This window comes from Salvelinus alpinus, chromosome 19, assembly GCF_045679555.1.
Source record: "Salvelinus alpinus chromosome 19, SLU_Salpinus.1, whole genome shotgun sequence".
NCBI lineage: Eukaryota > Metazoa > Chordata > Actinopteri > Salmoniformes > Salmonidae > Salvelinus > Salvelinus alpinus.
This window is the reverse complement of record NC_092104.1, coordinates 52852590-52873902: the sequence shown is the minus strand read 5'-3', so window position 1 is coordinate 52873902 and position 21313 is coordinate 52852590. Positions and strand designations below refer to the sequence as shown.

The window sequence follows — 21313 nt, the reverse complement described above, 5'->3', positions numbered from 1 at the left end:
TGTAGCAAGTATTTCAAATTACAACAACTGAAGCCAGACTGTGGACCTTCTCGTTATCATAAGATACCTGATGTCTAACAATAACATGTTCTGCTAGAATGTAAACGTTCAAGTTTATAAGTCAGAACCCAACAATTTAAAGTGTCTTGATATGCCCATTTCAATTTGTTATGATCTGCGTATGTGTTATCCTTGTTTTACAGAGATGCAGGAAGCGGAATCAGTTGGACAATTCTTTGCAAAGCAACAGGTGCCTGAGATGAAGAAGCAGAAGATGAATGGGTAAGTATCTAACAGGAGTTGTTCAGTAGGGCTCACCGCACAATGTTTTGCCATGGAAAACAAAAGTCTGTCACTCTGTTGTCTACCTAATTTAAACCTGTTTTTTTTTTTTTATTCTCTTTTTATTTTCTGGACCGGTCTTATTCACAGGTCAGAAGAGCCTGTGAATATACAAATTGGACAAGAGGCAGTCCAGAAGTATGATAAAAAAATGTCAACAGATGTATCTCAGCCTGTAGGTGTGTGTTTTGAAGATTTTATGTCACTCTTGATTCTGACACATTGCTGTTGTAATGAAATAGGAATCATATCAATGGTATAGATATTTGCAACTGACATGAACTAGGTCATCAGGGGTGTATTTATTAGTGCACACTGTTGCCAAACTCTTAGCAACAGAAAAAATTAGCAATGAAAACAAGTGTTTGTAATTGGACAAGTTCAGCATAGTCCCTTCGGCTGTTTGCTTCCATTTGATTTCTAGTGAATATAGCTCTGCTTACAGCTAAACCATTCCCCTTATATATTGTTTATTTTTATATGTATCCTGCAGGTCCAGCTTTTGTTTTAATTCATCCATTGTTGTTTTAGCGCACAATTTATTTTGCTTTTCGATAGATATCTCTGCTCTCGAGTACAGAGGAGGAAGCACTTCCATTGAAGTGGCGGAGGAATGTTGCGAAGAAAGTATAACAGCTGACGTAGGTGGACACTAAAGGAATTTAATTTCGTAAACCTGATTTTCAAAAAAAAAATGTTTTTCCATCTGCGAGTGTTGTCTGTGCTGACACTGGATGTTGTCCTGTGTGTTGGGCTAAAGCATGTTCTGGGGGTAGGCACATCCCTGAAAGTCACCATCCAGCAGAGCAGCGAGAGCCGGGCATTCAGCACAGGCCTAGAGGAGTTGGCTGCAGCAACAGCCACGGGGACCCCCTGTGGTGTAGAGGGACAAGGTGAGGACAGTGGAGCTGCGACTGACAGCCACTACTGCTACATCTGCAGCAACCCCTACCACAACCAGCAGGTGAGGACAAAGCCACACACGTAAAGCTAGCACAAGTACTATTGTTAGTTTTTACCCTGTTATTTAAAACCTGACGGACAACTATGAAAAGCTCAAACCAAGTTTTATTCACGCAATGAGTCAGACAGCTGAACAGACAGACATGTTCCCACAGCACAATTCTCCTCCTTCCCTCTAAACATGACATCTTTATTGCTAGGCAGGAAGTTAAGTGATGTGGGTAATAAACGGTTCCTTCTCCCTTGACCTGACCTTGGCCCCCGTTCCTCACTAATCCACAGCTCCACTCTTCAGTGACTGCAACCATGTGATTGCCTTTCCGTTACTTAGTAAGATTCCAAGCCCTTGGCTCATATTTCAAGTTTAGATGTCAGGACCCATCACTATAAAACCAAACAGCTGCTTGGGGAATGGACTGTCAATGTCATGCTTGTTAGTTCCTTTGAACCTAGAAAAGCAGAATGTTAGGCTTTCTCACATTCAGAAGTGATGCACCTGTGTACATCCAACTATAGAATTGAAATAATACTACTTTTTTTGCAGCGTCACACAATAGAACACAGTTTTGTATAAATATATATATATATATATATATAAACAATGATTTCAGAAAGCATTCAGACCCCTTTCCATTTTCCAAATTTTGTTACGTTACAGCCTTATTCTAAAATGGTCTAAATAAAAACATTTCCTCATCAATCTACACACAATACCCCATAATGACAAAGTGAAAACAGGTTTTTAGAAATGTTTGCCAATTTATTACAAATAAAAAATATTATTTACGTAAGTATTCAGACCCTTTGCTATGAGACTCGAAATTGAGCTCAGGTGCAACCTGTTTCCGTTGATCATCCTTGAGATGTTTCTACAACTTAATTGGAGTCCACCTGTGGTAAATTCAATTGATTGGACATGATTTGGAAAGGCACACACCTGTCTATATAAGGTCCCACAGTTTAAAAGTCTCTGACATAGCTATTGTGTTACAAGACTCTCACTAGAACTGGGCGCCCAGCCAAACTGAGCAATCGGGGGAGAAGGGCCTTGTTCTTGATCACCTCCCTGACCACGATGGTCACTCTGACAGAGTTCCTTTGTGGAGATGGGAGAACCTTCCAGAAGGACAACCATCTCTGCAGTACTCCACCAATCAGGCCTTTATGGTAGAGTGTATGTATGTGAGTATAACAGAACTGATATGGCAGGCGAAAACCTGAGGAAAATCCATCCAGGAAGTACTATTATTTTGAAAGGCTGTTTTTCCATTGAAAGCCTATCCACCATACAAAGACTTAGGACCCAGTTCACTATCTCAAGTTTATTTTTATATAGCCCTTCGTACATCAGCTAATATCTCGAAGTGCTGTACAGAAACCCAGCCTAAAACCCCAAACAGCAAGCAATGCAGGTGTAGAAGCACGGTGGCTAGGAAAAACTCCCTAGAAAGGCCAAAACCTAGGAAGAAACCTAGAGAGGAACCAGGCTATGAGGGGTGGCCAGTCCTCTTCTGGCTGTGCCGGGTGGAGATTATAACAGAACTATGCCAAGATGTTCAAAATATTCATAAGTGACAAGCATGGTCAAATAATAATCATGAATAATTTTCAGTTGGCTTTTCATAGCCGATCAAGAGTTGAAAATAGCAGGTCCGGGACAGGTGGCGGTTCCATAACCGCAGGCAGAACAGTTGAAACTGGAATAGCAGCAAGGCCAGGTGGACTGGGGACAGCAAGGAGTCATCATGCCTGGTAGTCCTGACGTATGGTCCTAGGGCTCAGGTCCTCCGAGAGAGAGAAAGAAAGAGAGAATTAGAGAGAGCCAAGATTTTCAAAATGTTCATAAATGACAAGCATGGTCAAATAATAATCAGGAATAAATATCAGTTGGCTTTTCATAGCCGATCATTAAGAGTTGAAAACAGCAGGTCTGGGACAGGTAGGGGTTCCATAACCGCAGGCAGAACAGCTGAAACTGGAATAGCAGCAAGGCCAGGCGGACTGGGGACAGCAAGGAGTCATCATGCCCGGTTTGCCGTGACGTATGGTCCTAGGGATCAGGTCCTCCGAGAGAGAGAAAGAAAGAGAGAAGGAGAGAATTAGAGAGAGCCAAGATTTTCAAAATGTTCATAAATGACAAGCATGGTCAAATAATAATCAGGAATAAATATCAGTTGGCTTTTCATAGCCGATCATTAAGAGTTGAAAACAGCAGGTCTGGGACAGGTAGGGGTTCCATAACCGCAGGCAGAACAGCTGAAACTGGAATAGCAGCAAGGCCAGGCGGACTGGGGACAGCAAGGAGTCATCATGCCCGGTTTGCCGTGACGTATGGTCCTAGGGCTCAGGTTCTCCGAGAGAGAGAAAGAAAGAGAGAACGAGAGAATTAGAGAGAGCATACTTAAATTCACACAGGACACTGGATAAGATAGGAGAAGTACTCCAGGTATAACCAACTGACCCTAGCCCCCGACACATAAACTACCGCAGCATAAATACTGGAGGCTGAGACAGGAGGGGTCAGGAGACACTGTGGCCCCATCAGAAGAAACCCCCGGACAGGGCCAAACAGGAAGGATATAACCCCACCCACTTTGCCAAAGCACAGCCCCCACACCACTGGAGGGATAACTTCAACCACCAACTTACCATCCTGAGACAAGGCCGAGTATAGCCCACAAGATCTCCGCCACGGCACAACCCAAGGGGGGCGCCAACCCAGACAGGAAGATCACGTCAGTGACTCAACCCACTCAAGTGACGCACCCCTCCTAGGGACGGCATGAAAGAGCACCAGTAAGCCAGTGACTCAGCCCCTGTAATAGGGTTAGAGGCAGAGAATACCAGTGGAGAAAGGGGAACCGGCCAGGCAGAGACAGCAAGGGCGGTTCGTTGCTCCAGAGCCTTTCCGTTCACCTTCACACTCCTGGGCCAGACTACACTCAATCATATGACCCACTGAAGAGATGAGTCTTCAGTAAAGACTTAAAAGTTGAGACAGAGTCTGCGTCTCTCACATGGGTAGGCAGACCATTCCATAAAAATGGAGATCTATAGGAGAAATCCCTGCCTCCAGCTGTTTGCTTAGAAATTCTAGGGACAATTAGGAGGCCTGCGTCTTGTGACCGTAGCGTACGTGTAGGTATGTATGGCATTACCAAATAGGAAAGATGGGTAGGAGCAAGCCCATGTAATGATTTGTAGGTTAGCAGTAAAACCTTGAAATCAGCCCTTGCCTTAACAGGAAGCCAGTGTAGGGAGGCTAGCACTGGAGTAATATGATCACATTTTTTGGTTCTAGTCAGGATTCTAGCAGCCGTATTTAGCACTAACTGAAGTTTATTTAGTGCTTTATCCGGGTAGCCGGAAAGTAGAGCATTGCAGTAGTCTAACCTAGAAGTAACAAAAGCATGGATTAATTTTTCTGCTACATTTTTGGACAGAAAGTTTCTGATTTTTGCAATGTTACGTAGATGGAAAAAAGCTGTCCTTGAAACAGTCTTGATATGTTCGTCAAAAGAGAGATCAGGGTCCAGAGTAACACCGAGGTCCTTCACAGTTTTATTTGAGACGACTTTACAACCATCAAGATTAATTTTTTTAATTTTTATTTTACCGTTATTTTACCAGGTAAGTTGACTGAGAACACGTTCTCATTTGCAGCAACGACCTGGGGAATAGTTACAGGGGAGAGGAGGGGGATGAATGAGCCAATTGTAAACTGGGGATTATTAGGTGACCGTGATGGTTGAGGGCCAGATTGGGAATTTAGCCAGGACACCGGGGTTAACACCCCTACTCTTACGATAAGTGCCATGGGATCTTTAATGACCTCAGAGAGTCAGGACACCCGTTTAACGTCCCATCTGAAAGACGGCACCCTACACAGAGCAGTGTCCCCAATCACTGCCCTGGGGCATTGGGATCTTTGTTTAGACCAGAGGAAAGAGTGCCTCCTACTGGCCCTCCAACACCACTTCCAGCAGCACCTGGTCTCCCATCCAGGGACTGACCAGGACCAACCCTGCTTAGCTTCAGAAGCAAGCCAGCAGTGGTATGCAGGGTGGTATGCTGCTGGCACAATTGTCAGATTCAACAGAAGATCTCTTTGTGTCTTGGGACCTAGAACAAGCATCTCTGTTTTGTCCGAGTTTAAAAGTAGAACGTTTTCAGCCATCCACTTCCTTATGTCTGAAACACAGTCTCGGTCTGACGCCATTAAAAGGTTATTTACCACCTTCACAAGTGCAGTCTCAGTGCTATGATGGGGCCTAAAACCAGACTGAAGCATTTCGAATACATTGTTTGTCTTCAGGAAGGCAGTGAGTTGCTGCGCAACAGCTTTTTCAAATTTTTTTGAGAGGAATGGAAGATTCGATATAGGCCGATAGTTTTTTATATTTTCCGGGTCAAGGTTTGGCTTTTTCAAGAGAGGCTTTATTACTGCCACTTTTAGTGAGTTTGGTACACATCCGGTGGATAGAGAGCCATTTATTATGTTCAACATAGGAGGGCCAAGCACAGGAAGCAGCTCTTTCAGTAGTTTAGTAGGAATAGGATCCAGTATGCAGCTTGAAGGTTTAGAGGCCATGATTATTTTCATCATTGTGTCAAGAGATATAGTACTAAAACACTTAAGTGTCTCTCCCGATCCCAGGCCCTGGCAGAGCTGTGCAGATCCAGGACAGCTAAGCCCTAGAGGAATATGCAGATTTAAAGAGGAGTCCGTAATTTGCTTTCTAATGATCATGATTTTTTCCTCAAAGAAGTTCATGAATTTATTACTGCTGAAGTGAAAGCCATCCTCTCTTGGGGAATGCTGCTTTTTAGTTAGCTTTGCAACAGTATCAAAAAGAAATTTTGGATTGTTCTTATTTTCCTCAATTAAGTTGGAAAAGTAGGATGATCGAGCAGCAGTGAGGGCTCTTCGGTACTGCACGGTACTGTCTTTCCAAGCTAGTCGGAAGACTTCCAGTTTGGTGTGGCGCCATTTCCGTTCCAATTTTCTGGAAGCTTGCTTCAAAGCTCGGGTATTTTCTGTATACCAGGGAGCTAGTTTCTTATGACAAATGTTTTTCGTTTTTAGGGGTGCAACTGCATCTAGGGTATTGCGCAAGGTTAAATTGAGTTCCTCAGTTAGGTGGTTAACTGATTTTTGTCCTCTGACGTCCTTGGGTAGGCAGAAGGAGTCTGGAAGGGCGTCAAGGAATTTTTGTGTTGTCTGAGAATTTATAGCACGACTTTTGATGCTCCTTGGTTGGGGTCTGAGCAGATTATTTGTTGCGATTGCAAACGTAATAAAATGGTGGTCCGACAGTCCAGGATTATGAGGAAAAACATTAAGATCTACAACATTTATTCCATGGGACAAAACTAGGTCCAGAGTATGACTGTGGCAGTGAGTAGGTCCAGAGACATGTTGGACAAAACCCACTGAGTCGATGATGGCTCCGAAAGACTTTTGGAGTGGGTCTGTGGACTTCTCCATATGAATATTAAAATCACCAAAAATTAAAATATGATCTGCTATGACTACAAGGTCTGATAGGAATTCAGGGAACTCAGAGAGGAACGCTGTATATGGCCCAGGAGGCCTATAAACAGTAGCTATAAAAAGTGATTGAGTAGGCTGCATAGATTTCATGACTAGAAGCTCAAAACGAAAACGTCATTTTTTTTTTTGTAAATTGAAATTTGCTATCGTAAATGTTAGCAACACCTCCGCCTTTGCGGGATGCACGGGGGATATGGTCACTAGTGTAACCAGGAGGTGAGGCCTCTTAACACAGTAAATTCATCAGGCTTAAGCCATGTTTCAGTCAGGCCAATCACATCAAGATTATGATCAGTGATTAGTTCATTGACTATAACTGCCTTTGAAGTGAGGGATCTAACATTAAGTAACCCTATTTTGAGATGTGAGGTATCACGATCTCTTTCAATAATGGCAGGAATGGAGGAGGTCTTTATCCTAGTGAGATTGCTAAGGCGAACACCGCCATGTTTAGTTTTGCCCAACCTAGGTCGAGGCACAGACACAGTCTCAATGGGGATGGCTGAGCTGACTATACTGACTGTGCTATTGGCAGACTCCACTAAGCTGGCAGGTTGGCTAACAGCCTGCTGCCTGGCCTGCACCCTATTTCATTGTGGAGCTAGAGGAGTTAGAGCCCTATCTATGTTAGTAGATAAGATGAGAGCACCCCTCCAGCTAGGATGGAGTCCGTCACTCCTCAGCAGGTCAGGCTTGGACCTGTTTGTGGGTGAGTCCCAGAAAGAGGGCCAATTATCTACAAATTCTATCTTTTGGGAGGGGCAGAAAACAGTTTTCAACCAGCGATTGAGTTGTGAGACTCTGCTGTAGAGCTCGTCACTCCCCCTAACTGGGAGGGGGCCAGAGACAATTACTCGATGCCGACATCTTTCTAGCTGATTTACAGGCTGAAGCTATGTTGTGCTTGGTGACCTTTGACTGTTTCATCCTAACATCGTTGGTGCCGACGTGGATAACAATATCTCTATACTCTCTACACTCACCAGTTTTAGCTTTAGCCAGCACCATCTTCAGATTAGCCTTAACGTCGGTAGCCCTGCCCCCTGGTAAACAGTGTATGATCGCTGGGTGATTCGTTTTAAGTCTAATACTGCGGGTAATGGAGTCGCCAATGACTAGGGTTTTCAATTTGTCAGAGCTAATGGTGGGAGCCTTCGGCGTCTCAGACCCCGTAACGGGAGGAGTAGAGACAAGAGAAGACTCGGCCTCAGACTCCGACTCGCTACTCAATGGGGAAAACCGGTTGAATGTTTCTGTCGGCTGAAAGAGCGACACCGGTTGAGCATTCCAACAGCATTTCCCTCCAGAAGCCATGAGAAAATTGTCCGGCTGCGGGGACAGTGCGGGGGGATTTATACTAACGTTACTATCTGTACTTACTGGTGGCACAGACGCTGTTTCTTCCTTTCCTACACTGAAATTACCCTTGCCTAACGATTGCGTCTGAAGCTGGGCTTGCTATCCTCGCCGTAAGGCGATCATTCTTCTGTATATTATGAGTACAGCGAATGCAATTAGAAGACATCATGTTAATGTTACTACTTAGCTTCGGCTGTTGAAGGTGCTGACGAACCATGTCCAGATAAAGCGTCCGGAGTGTAAAAGTTGAATGAGGGAAAAAAGTTGTGATGGAAAAACTAAAAATATAAACGGTAATTAAAAAGAAGAAAAAAAACGTAAAGTTGTCAGCTAGCAAAGCAAAGCTAGCAAAGTAAAGTTGGCAACAAAACGCACAGCAACACGTCTGCAAATTCAAGAGGAAGTGGCTTCTTCTACGTGTGGCCAGTCTTCAGGCATTGTTTCAGGCTTTTACTCTGAAAAATGAGGGAGATACAGCACTTTCAATGAGTGGACAGTGGAAATTTCCAGACATGAGCCCAGCGCATGATCGGGAGCGAGCCTTTCTTGTTTCTCCTTTTCTATTGACGAAGCTTTTGTCTGTTTGAAATATTATTTATGACAAAAACAACCTGAGGATTGATTTTAAACATCGTTTGACATGTTTCTATTAATTTTTATTGTACTTTTTTGACTGGATGTTGAGAGCACGCATTGTGCCTTTGGATTACTAAACTAAACGCACCAACAAAACTGAGGTTTTTGGACATAAAGAGGGACATTATCGAACAAAACGAACATTTGTCTAACATGGAGACCTGGGAGTGCCACCAGATGAAGATCATCAAAGGTAAGTGATTAATTTTAACGCTATTTCTGACTTTTGTGACACCTCTCCTTGGTTGGAAAATGGCTGTATGGTTTTCTGTGGCTAGGCGCTGACCTAACATAATCGCGTGGTGTGCTTTCGCTGTAAAGCCTTTTTGAAATCTGACACAGCGGCTGGATTAACAAGACGTTTATCTTTAATACTATGTATAAAACTTGTATTTTTCATCAATGTTTATGATGAGAATTTCTGTAATTTGATGTGGCTCTGAAATTTCACTGGATGTTTGTTTGAGACAATGATTACTGTACATAACGCGCCAATTTCAACTGAGGTTTTTGGACATAAAGATTAACTATCGAACAAAACACACATTTATTGTGTAAGATGAAGTCCTGTGAGTGCCATCTGATGAAGATCAAAGGGTAGTGAATAATTTAATCGTTATTTTTGACTTGTGAGCCCTCTCCTTGGCTGGAAAATGGCTGTATGGTTTTCTGTGACTAGGCGCTGACCTAACATAATCGCGTGGTGTGCTTTCGCCGTAAAGCCTTTTTGAAATCGGACACTGTGGTTGGATTTACAAGACGTTTATCTTTAAAATGGTGTATAATACTTGTCTGTTTGAGGAATTTTAATTATGGGATTTCTGTTGCTTTAAATTTGGCGCCCTGCAATTTCACTTGCTGTTGTTGAGGTACCTTCCCACTTATACCAGAGAGGTTAAAGGCACATGACAACCCGCTTGGAGTTTGCCAAAAGTCCCCTAAAGGACTCTGACCATGAGAAACAAGATTGTCTGGTCTGATGAAACCAAGATTCAACTCTTTGGCCTGAATGCCAAGCGTCACGTCTGGAGGAAACCTGGCACCATCCCTACTGTGAAGCATGGGGATAACAATATCATGTAGTGGGGATGTTTTTTAGCATCAAGGGAAATATGAACGGAGCAAAGTACAGAGAGATCCTTGATGAAAACCTTCTCCAGAGCGCTCAGGACCTCAACAGGACAATGACCCTAAGCACACAGCCAAAACAATGCAGGAGTGACTTCTGGACAAGTCTCTGAATGTCCTTGAGTGCCCCAGCCAGAGCCTGGACTTTAACCCGATCGAACATCTCTGGAGAGACCTGAAAATAGCTGTTCATCGATGCTTCTCATCCAACCTGACAGAACTTGAGAGGATCTGCAGAGAAGAATGGGAGAAACTCCCCAAATACAGGTGTGCCAAGCTTGTACACAAGAAAACTGGAAGCCATAATCGCTGCCAAAGGTGCTTCACTACTGAGTCTGAATAATTATGTAAATGTGATGTTTTAGATTTTTTTATACGTTTTAATAAGTTCACAAATAATTCTAAACCTGTTTTGCGTTGTCGTTATGGGGTATTGTGTGTAGATTGATGAAGGGGAAAAAAGCAATTCAATACATTTTAGAATAAGGCTGTGAAATGTGGAAAAAGTCAAGGGGACTGAAAACTCTCCGTAATGCACTGTAAATCCAAAAAAACAAAACCCCTTTGCATAACTATTCAGATCCTTTACTCAGTACTTTGTTGAAGCACCGTTGGCAGCGATTACAGCCTTGAGTCTTCTTGGGTATGACACTACAAAATGAGGAAGAAGTCAAGGGGTCTGAGTACTTTCCGAATGCACTGTACAGTATACTGAAGCCAAAGGTGCTTTAACAAAGTACTGAGTAAAGGGTCTGAATTAGAGGTCGACCGATTTAATCTGGGCCGATTTCAAGTTTTCATAACAATCGGAAATCGGTATTTTTGGACACCGATTTGGCCGATAAAAAAAAAAAAATAATAATAATAATTTTTTAAATGTTATTTACACCCTTATTTAACTAGGCAAGTCAGTTAAGAACACATTCTTATTTTCAATGACGTTCTAGGAACGGTGGGTTAACTGCCTTGTTCAGGAGCAGAACGACAGATTTTTACCTTGTCAGCTTTTTGCAACCTTCCGGTTACTAGTCCAACGCTCTAACCACCTGCCTTACATTGCACTCCACAAGGAGCCTGCATGGCAGGCTCACTACCTGTTACGCGAGGGCAGCAAGAAACCAAGGTAAGTTCCTAGCTAGCATTAAACTTATAAAAAACAATCAATCTTCACATAATCACTAGTTAACTACACATGGTTGATATTACTATTTTATCTAACTTGTCCTGCGTTGCATATAATCGATGCGGTGCCTGTTAATTTCTCAACGAATCACAGCTTACTTCGCCAAACGGGTGATGATTTAGCACTGTCGTTGCACCTAACCATAAATATCAATGCCTTTCTTTAAAATCAATACACAAGTATATATTTTTAAACCTGCATATTTAGTTAATATTGCCTGCTAAAATGAATTTCTAATAATTAGGGAAATTGTAACTTCTCTTGCGTTCCGTGCAAGCAGTCAGGGTATATGCAGCCTGGCTCGTTGCGAACTGTGTGAAATCCATTTATTCCTAACAAAGACCGTAATTAATTTGCCAGAATTGTACATAATTATGACATAACATTGAAGGTTGTACAATGTAACAGCAATATTTAGACTTCGGGATGCCACCCGTTAGATAAAATACGAAACGGTTCCGTATCTCACTGAAAGAATAAACGTTTTGTTTTCGAAATGATAGTTTCCGGATTCGACCATATTAATGACCAAAGGCTCGTATTTCTGTGTGTTATTATGTTATAATTAAGTCTATGATTTGATAGAGCAGTCTGACTGAGCGATGGTAGGCAGCAGCAGGCTCATACGCATTCATGCCAGCAGCTCTTCCCAATGCTTTAAGCATTGAGCTGTTTATGACTTCAAGCCTATCAACTCCCGAGATTAGGCTGGTGTAACCGATTTGTGAAATGGCTAGCTAGTTAGCGGGGTGCGCGCTAATAGCGTTTCAATCGGTGACGTCACTCGCGCTGAGACTTGGAGTAGTTGTTCCCCTTGCTCCGCAAGGGCCACGGCTTTTGTGGAGCGATGGGTAACGATGCTTCGAGGGTGGCTGTTGTCGATGTGTTCCTGGTTCAAGCCCAGGTGGGGGCGAGGAGAGGGACACAAGCTATACTGTTACACTGGCCAATAAGAACATATGTTAAAGTGCCTATAAGAACATCCAATAGTCAAAGGTATATGAAATACAAATGGTATAGAGAGAAATAGTCCTATAATTCCTATAATAACTACAACCTATAACTTCTTACCTGGGAATATTGAAGACTCATGTTAAAAGGAACCACCAGCTTTGATATATTCTCATGTTCTGAGCAAGGAACTTAAACGTTAGCTTTCTTACATGGCACATATTGCACTTTTACTTTCTTCTCCAACACTTTGTTTTTGCAGTATTTAAACCAAATTGAGCATGTTTCATTATTTATTTGAGGCTAAATTGATTTTATTGATGTATTTTATTAAGTTAAAATAAGTGTTCATTCAGTATTGTTGTAATTGTCATTATTACAAATGTAAAAAATCGGCTGATTAATCGGAAAATCATAATCGGTTGACCTCTAGTCTGAATAATTATATAAATGTGATATTTCAGTATTCTAAAATCCTTTTTTGCTTTGTCATTGTGTGTAGATTGAGGGACTTTTTTTTTTTTTTTTCATTTTAGAATAAGGCTGTAACATAACAATGTGGGGAAGGGGTCTGAATACCAAATGTGAGCAGTGTTAATTTTGGCAGCTATTTTAGATTTAGTCTTAGTTTTGAAATACCCTTTGTCACATTTTAGTAATTTCATCCTTCATTAGTTTTAGTTATCATTCGACCAAAACTCTGGATAATTATATCCTAGTTTGTCACAGCCATTTTAGTCACATAATAGTCAGTGCATTGTGCACATTCAGATATCCTTCTCCAACTAGGTCTACTATCCCCTCGTATACCATAGTAGACAACATTGATATTGTTGGAGATTGTAACCAATGCCAGCCATAGTTAACCATATAGGCTATAAAGCATTGGCTACAGGTTAAACAATTTACAGTTCTGATTTTCTTCCTATCATAACCATCAAGGGGGCAAATAAGGGGTTTCCTTGAAATGGGAGAATTTGAGCTTTACAAAAATGACAGAAGTGTTACTATACTCCTAATATTCAACAAATTCTCATAGGAAAAAAGCTACCGCAACTCGTATTTGCGGACCATGGCGTGAGAGCAGCAACACCGATGAATGAATAACAGATGCACAAAGGGAAAATAGAGCTTCAGATGTGATCAAATCAAAAATGGCCTACATGAAAGTAAGAGAGCAAACATTGTTTCTAGTTGAGGTTATTTACAAGTCAAGTGTCCAGTCTTTGCATCAGTTTAAAAAATTGACGAGTGACTGAAGTGACCATTTGGGAGTGTGTGGGAGAGCCAGGCATATCAGCTCAATCAGACCATGCAACTAAAAGATGTCAATTCTGCCAATGAGAGGATAGCTTTTAAAGTCTGCATGCATGCTTAGGATTGGACAAAACAGATGAAAAGGAGCTTCATTTCATATTATATTTCTATTAGTCTCACGTGGAATTCTCGTCTCGTCAACTAAAATGAAAAGCAATTTGTTATAGTTTTTTCCAGGGAGTCTCGTTATAGTTTTAGTCAGGAAAAATAGGTTGTTAATGAGTATTTTTCGTCATAGTTATTGTTGACAAAATTACTACTGTATGTAAGTATAGATGCTCTTGCTGTGAAATGGTCTTTCCACCCCTCAAATGAATTTTGTCTGTCTGCCCCTTACCTGCCTGCAGAATTTCCAGAACCATATGAACGGATTGGAACATCAACGGCGTATGATGGAGATTCAGCAAGTGAGCAATGCCTGTCTGGTCAATCTATTACCACGGGTCGGCGACTCCCTACAGGGCACACACAAAGCTGGGTAAGGGGCAAACTCTATTACCATATTACTCACTACACTTCTCTATCATCACAATCCGCTATCAGTGTTGGTGAGACTGAGACACAGGGGCTGGCAGTAGTCAGGCAGCCTGGCAAATACAACAGGGTGGATTTCAAATTCTGTTTGGCTATATTCCAGGGGCAAAAAGCCAGCAGGGGTGCAGCGCTGGTGTGCAACCTGCCAAACACACTTTACCGGCGAACTCATCGAGCACCGGAGAACCAAGGAGCACAAGGTAAAGGTGACGTCAGAGAGAAGCACTAAGGTTGGGGAGTGTAAATAGACCAAATGGGCTTTGTGGATAATGGAAGCAGGTAGAGACATAACATTGTTAACATTTTCTTCCCTCTGGTTTCTAAGCTATCAAAGCAGTCCTCACGTCCCTTCTGCACCGTCTGCAATCGCCAGTTCAGGACACCACGGAAGTTTGTGGAGCACATGAAGTCCCGAGAACACAAGCAGAAGGTGGAGGAGGTGTGTGCATGTGAATAAACAACAGTAGTGCATAATAATGTGTGTTTTATGAAATAGCAAATATTGTAGAATTTCTCATTGTCATCCATGGACCTTTAATTTTTGGTTTGGGGCATTTGTCCTTGTTTATCATCTATGACTATTGACTAGTCTCGTTTGGCTACTAGCCACTTCAGTCAACATTTCAATGCATTACCAAGTGAAAATTAGACAGTTGGTATTTGTCCCTCACTGAGCAATGCACCGTTCATGAAGCACAATGCACCGTTCATGACCTGTTTAGCTCAATGTTGATTCACCCCATGTCCTCCTTTTGAGCCCAGCTCCGGGAGGAAGGAGAGCCAGAGGTTATTGAGGAACTCATCACTGTGGATGCAGTGGGATGTTTCGAGGGAGAAGAGGACTTTGAGGAGGAGACCCACAAGGATGAGGATAGCAGGGTATTAATGGACTAAATTTCCCAAGGAACATAACTGCCATGCGTCATGTACATTTCTTTCCAAGTGTTTAATTTCTCACTCTGTTTTTGCAGGGATCGCAGCCCGGTCAAAGAGCCGTCCTGCTAGAGCATGTGGGGGACTACGAAGCGTTTGATTCCGAAACACAATACGGTGAATATGCTGTTGTTATGATGACACACCCACCCACTCAAAGGATTGAAAAAAACGAAACTGTAGGACAAAGTGAGACGAAGCATTGTTATTTATTTCCCACCTCATTTATATATCTCTCCATTATTTTCTCCAGGTTCAAGCTTTGTTGTCCCAGTGGCTGGTTTCCTCTGCAGACTGTGCCATAAGTTCTTCTATTTCGAGTCCACGGCCAGGCACTTTCACTGCAAGTCCCTCATACACTTCCAGAACTTACAGGTATGCGCCATAGACCCAATGGCATTCATACTTAGTAATTGCTGCCGTTTGACAACAAGACACTGACACATATCGCCTCCACAAAGTGCTTGCTCTCTTTTCATTCCTCACATTTGCCTCTTATGTCTCTGTATTAGAAGTACAAAGCCTTGAAGAATCAAAAGAGCTCCGCTGCGGAGAACACCGAGAAGACAAGGACATGCAGCCGAACAGTGGGGGACTCCCCTGACCTGAGAGAATACAAGGTGGTTATCCAAATGGATAATGACTGTACAAAAGACTGCAACATGGCTAGGAACAACACACATCTCTGTGGTACCTCCTCTACCACAATCAAGATGCATCCTGTTGTCTCTACTCAGGACAAGGCAGAGCAGGACAGTATCTCCACTGCCACTCAGCAGGTCTCAGAACAGCTGGACTCAGACTCCGTATTGCCAAATACCGCAGTCGCTGTCCATAGGCCGTGCTGCTGTGCCACCCAGCCTCCTTCTGGCTCAAGCTGTGGATTGGAGAACACGGTGAAGCTGTCTCCATGCCAAAGCTGCCAAAGGTCCCAACCAAGCCTCCAGGAGTATGGGCATGTTGTGACTGGAGAAAAATGCTCCTGCAGAGGTGGATGTGCTCTTGCTTTTCCTGCAGGGCAGCAGGACACAAACATGAGCATGCCTCAAACTGCAAGCGAGCCACCACGAGGCAGCCTCTTGGAAAGAGAGCATCTGCAGCAGGAGAGCTCCACACTGTTGATGCCACATATGCTCGAACTGGACGAGGACAAAGAACTAGTCAACAGAGAGGAAGTGGAACTAAAGGAGTCAGCTGGGAGGATGCCAGGAAAGTCAAGGACCACATCGAAAAGAATGGCCTCCAAAACGAAATTCACAAGGACAACCCACACAAAAACATGAGCGCAGAACCCAGGAAATTAACACAAACTAATCCTCACAAGTCGTTAATGATGAGATATCTACACATTGGGTGTGTGTGAGAGATTGAATGAGTCACCCAATACAGTGATCCCTCGCCACTTCGCGGTTCACTTATCGCGGATTCGCTATTTCGCGGATTTTCATAATGCATTTTTTATTTTTTTTTGGTGCATTGTGCTCTGCATTCTGATTCGCTAAAAACTCACTCCCGCTTCTTGTATCAAAACATGCTACGAATTGTGCTATCATTTTGTCGTCTCGTGCAGTTATGTGTACGTACATAAAACAGCTTGGCAAATTTACATTAAGTTGGCCAGGAAGGAAGGAAGGACTAACGCTTGGTCGCTTAGCAACCATGGTGCGAATGGCCACTGAACTTAAGCGAGTAGCTGAGGAATGGGACCCTTTGATGAGCCGTTCATTACAGTTCTCCAACGTAATCGATGGTGGCATGTCGGTGTACAAGGATCTTTTTGCAAAGAAGAAAAAAGAGCGACAACAGCTGCCTATCACTATGCTCTTCTCCCGAACAAACACACCTGCACCGCGGGCTTCAGAAGAAGAGAACACTGCAGAGCGCAGTCAGGATGCAGCGGCCCAGTCTGAAGAGCAGTGAAACGGCCTACACGTGAGTCACTGTATTTGTATACATGTAATAGTTGCTAATTGTAAAAAAAAAAGAAGTTTTCTATTTCGCGGATTTCACTTATCGCGGGTCATTTTCGGAACGTAACCCCCGCGATAAACGAGGGATTACTGTATACGATTTCAGACAAATCCTGTTTGGTTACAGTAAAGTAGGCCTAGTTTAGTTTGAATAGAATATACAGTTTGTGTTACTATTTTATTAAGTGATACCATTCACAGTATTGCAAGGTATCTCCAATCACAGTGAGTGAGGCCATATTATGTTGTTTTCTTTAACGTCTCTAGGGGGTGTGGGACGGTAGCGTCCCACCTGGCCAACATCCGGTGAAATTGCAGAGCGCCAAATTCAAATTAAATTACTATAAATATTAAACTTTCATGAAATCACAAGTGTAATACATCAAAATAAAGCTTAACTTTTTGTTAATCCAGCCACCGTGTCAGATTTCAAAAAGGCTTTACGGCGAAAGCAAACCATGCGATTATCTACGGACAGCGCTCAGCACACAAAACATTACATACAGTTACCAGCCAAGTAGATTAGTCACGAAAGTCAGAAATAGCAATAAAATGAATCACTTACCTTTGATCTTTGTATGGTTGCACGCACAAGACTCCCAGTTACACAATAAATGTTAGTTTTGTTCCCTCTTTATATCCAAAAACCTCCATTTTGTTCATTATTCCAATGGCCCAAATGCGGTCACAACAGGCAGACGAAAATTCCAAAGAGTACCGGTAAAGTTTGTAGAAACATGTCAAACAATGTTTATAATCAATCCTCAGGTTGTTTTTAGCCTAAATAATCGGTAATATTTCAACCAGACAATAGCGCCGTCAATATAAAAGAAAAACGAGAAAGGAAACAGCTCTGCGGACATCCCACTATCCACTGACTCAGTTGTCATTCTCCCTCATTTTTCAGAATAAAAGCCTGAAACAATGTCTAAAGACTGTTCACAACTAGTGGAAGCCATAGGGAACGGAATCTGAGTCCTATCCCTTTAAATGGTGGACAGGCTTTCATTGGAAAAACAGCCATTTCAAAATAATGACACTTCCTGGTAGGATTTTCCTCAGGTTTTCACCTGCCATTTCAGTTCTGTTATACTCGCATACATTATTTTAACAGTTTTAGAAACTTTAGAGTGTTTTCTATCCAAATCTACTAATAATATGCATATCTTAGCCTCTGGGCCTGAGTAGCAGGCAGTTTACTTTGGGCATGCTTTTCATCCGGAGGTGAAAATACTTCCCCCTACCCTAGTGAGGTTAAAGAAAGTGCCCTTGGATCTCAATCAAGTCTATGTATATATCGTTGTCTATTGCCTCCTTTTGAGCTCTGAACTAATCAGTCACATGCAATCCCATTCAGGTCAAAACTATTTTATTTTGATCATTAAAGGGACAATAACTCTACAATATTTACAGCTGTTCAATGGTTATTTCAATTGATTATTTACACCAATTCATTCTTGAAGAATATAATTTATAAATGCCTTATGAGCTTAGTACAACGAGAATGGCGCCGGAGGGGATGGCTGCTGTTTTACGGGCTCCTAACCAACTGTTAATTTGTTCGGATGACGAACTGGTAAATGGCTCGTTTGGCAAGATTGTGAAGATAGTTACCCGCATGCAGGACGACGTTACATCAGTACACATGCTTGGTCTTGAGCTCGACAATCCACTTGCAGGCCAGAATCACTACGGACCTGAACCTGGTGTACATAGAGGAAAATCTGAACAGTAAGGGAGTGGCTCGCCGTCAGTTCCCCATAAAACTGGCCTTTGCTTGCACGAGACTTAAGGTTCAGGGCATCACGACGGAATCTGCAGTGGTTTCACTCAAGTATTTTAGAACCAGGCATGGCATACTTCGCGCTCAGTCGCACTAACTTGCTCCGTGGATTACGCATTACTGAATTTGACAAGAATAAAATATATTCTGATCTGGAAATATGTAGCTCGATGGATAGCATGAGAAAAGATACGTGACGACGCAATGCCACTTTTCAAGAGTTCACTGACACCACACACACACGACTCCACTCCAAACACTCATTGCTATTCACCACAACGTGGAGGGATTGTCTGCACACATCGATGACATCATTTCACACTGTTTGGCTCTTTGGTTCCTGACAATTTACAGTTAGGAGACTACCTCATGTTTTAACAGAACAGACACATCTCTTACACAAACTACCCACATCTGTCCAACAAACATGGAGCAATTTGTAAAAAAACTCCCTTAAAGAGCACAACATTCAGTACATACAGAATGTGACCGACTTGGAATTCAAGATCACAGTCCCAGTCGATGCATTGATCGTCACTGTCTACAGACCACGGAACTACTGTATTGCCCAGTTCTTACCAAATCTTGTGAACCTCCTGGACTCTGGCCACCGTAAATCATCCGATCATCGTCTATGGTGACTTCAACGAGGATCTGCTGTCCAGGTCAATCAAACCCATCTTAACATTGTTTCATGAGAGAGGGTACGCACAGCTAATACAAGCTGCTACCACAGAAAATAATAACCTGCTGGATGCAGTGTTCATTTCTTGACCACAAAGTGGCCTCCATTCAGGTGTGCTGCAGACGTACTGCATTTTAACTTCAGACATCTCTCAGGTATGACTCTTGACCAAAACATTCATGACATTTCACTGCTTGCATTAGTTTAAAGTCCTATTCATGTAAGTGTACAAAAACAAAAGTCAAAGTATGTTGAGAAAGCAGAATAACATGTTGACCGTCTTCATGTTTATGGTAAAACAAAATGCATTTTAAATAATGTACCTCAAATGTATGCTATGCTCTGTTGACTTGTTTATCCCCCTGGGGGCAGAGGTTCTCAGAGAAGGGATTTCCCCTTCTGGCCAGTGGGTCCCTCTTCGGACTGATCACCCTCCAGCCCAGAGAAGACTTCATGACCCCCCTGTTGTAATCCATACAGTGTGATAGTGTATTTATTTAAAAGACAATGCCTTGTCTTCAGTACTATAGTCGTGGCCAAAATGTATAATTACAAGCATTTCATAAGTGTCAAAGGCTTTTATTGACAATTACATGAAGTTGATGCAGAGTCAATATCTGCAGTGTTGACCCTTCTTTTTCAAGACCTCTGCAATCCACCCTGGCATGCTGTCAATTAACTTCTGGGCCACATCCTGACTGATGGCAGCCCATTCATGCATAATCAATGCTTGGAGTTTGTCCACAAGTTCTCAATGGGATTAAGGTCTGGGGAGTTCCCTTGCCATGTATCCAAAATATCAATGTTTTGTTCCCCGAGCAAAACATTATTACTTTTGGCCACGACTGTATATTATGACAATTTGTATATACTGTGGTATTATAGTAGGATAAAATGTATAAAAAGGGTAGTAGTAATCTAATTGTAGTTGTGTGATCTATACTGAACAAAAATACACGCAACAATTTCATGGAGTTAGTTAATATAAGGAAATCAGTCAATTGACTTGAATTAATTAGGCCCTAATCTATGGATTTCACAACTGTGGATACAGATACCTTAAAAAAAGAGGTAGAAGCTTGGATCAGAAAACCAGTTGGTATTTAATGTGACCACCTTTTTTCTCATGCAGCACAACGCATAGAGTTGATCAGGCTGTTGAATGTTGTCCCACTCTTCAATGGCTGTGCGAAGTTGCTGGATGTTTTCGGGAACTGGAACATGTCTTACACGTCTATCCAGAGCATCCCAAACATGCTCAATAGGTGACATCTCCTGTGAGTATGCAGGCCATGCCGAACTGGGACATTTTCAGCTCCCCAAAATTGTGTACAGATCCTTGTGACATGGAGCTGTGCATCATCATGCTGAAACATGAGGTGATGGCGGTAGATAAATGGCACAACGGTCCTCAGTATCTCATCACGGTATCTCTGTGCTTTCAAATTGCAATTGTGTTTGTTGTCGGGACCATAACCCCACCGCCACCATGGGGCACTTTGTTCAGAATGTCGACATCAGCAAACCACTCGCCCACACGACACCATACATGTGGTCTGATTATGAGGCCGGTTGGACATACTTCCAAATTCTCCCAAAATTTGTTCGAGGCAGTTTATGGTAGATAAATACAAATCTCTGGTGGACATTCCTGCAGTCAGCTTGCCAGTTGCATGCTCCCTCAACTTGAGACATCTGTGTTATGTGACAAAACACATTTTAGTGGTTTTTTATTGTCCCCATCACAAGGACCACCTGTGTAATTATCATGCTGTTTAAATCAGCTTCTTGATATGCTACACCTGTTAGGTGGATGGATTATCTTGGGAAAGGAGAAACTCACATTTGTGCACAAAATTTGAGGGATAAGCTTTTTGTGCATATGGAAAATGGGAACTTGGTACCAATACTTTCCACGCACTGTCCAAAGTAATGAGGTTGATATAGTCTGTCAAAGTAACCAGGCCAATAATTT

At 42.4% G+C, this 21313-nt stretch overlaps 1 protein-coding gene across 5 annotated transcripts in view; it reads left to right on the top strand.

The window, feature by feature from the left end:
- LOC139545820 (uncharacterized) overlaps window positions 1–20260 on the top strand; it is a 35760-nt gene extending 15500 nt beyond the window's left edge. For all 5 annotated transcript variants that reach the window (XM_071354036.1, XM_071354037.1, XM_071354038.1 and 2 more), the window contains 11 exons: window positions 204–282; window positions 433–521; window positions 901–983; window positions 1103–1306; window positions 13781–13911; window positions 14071–14167; window positions 14293–14406; window positions 14730–14846; window positions 14939–15017; window positions 15154–15275; window positions 15413–20260. In XM_071354036.1, coding sequence (XP_071210137.1) covers window positions 204–282; window positions 433–521; window positions 901–983; window positions 1103–1306; window positions 13781–13911; window positions 14071–14167; window positions 14293–14406; window positions 14730–14846; window positions 14939–15017; window positions 15154–15275; window positions 15413–16183 — 1886 coding nt within the window. In that variant the 3' untranslated portion in view covers window positions 16184–20260. The remainder of the gene's footprint in view (window positions 1–203; window positions 283–432; window positions 522–900; window positions 984–1102; window positions 1307–13780; window positions 13912–14070; window positions 14168–14292; window positions 14407–14729; window positions 14847–14938; window positions 15018–15153; window positions 15276–15412) is intronic.
- Window positions 20261–21313: the final 1053 nt, after the last annotated feature.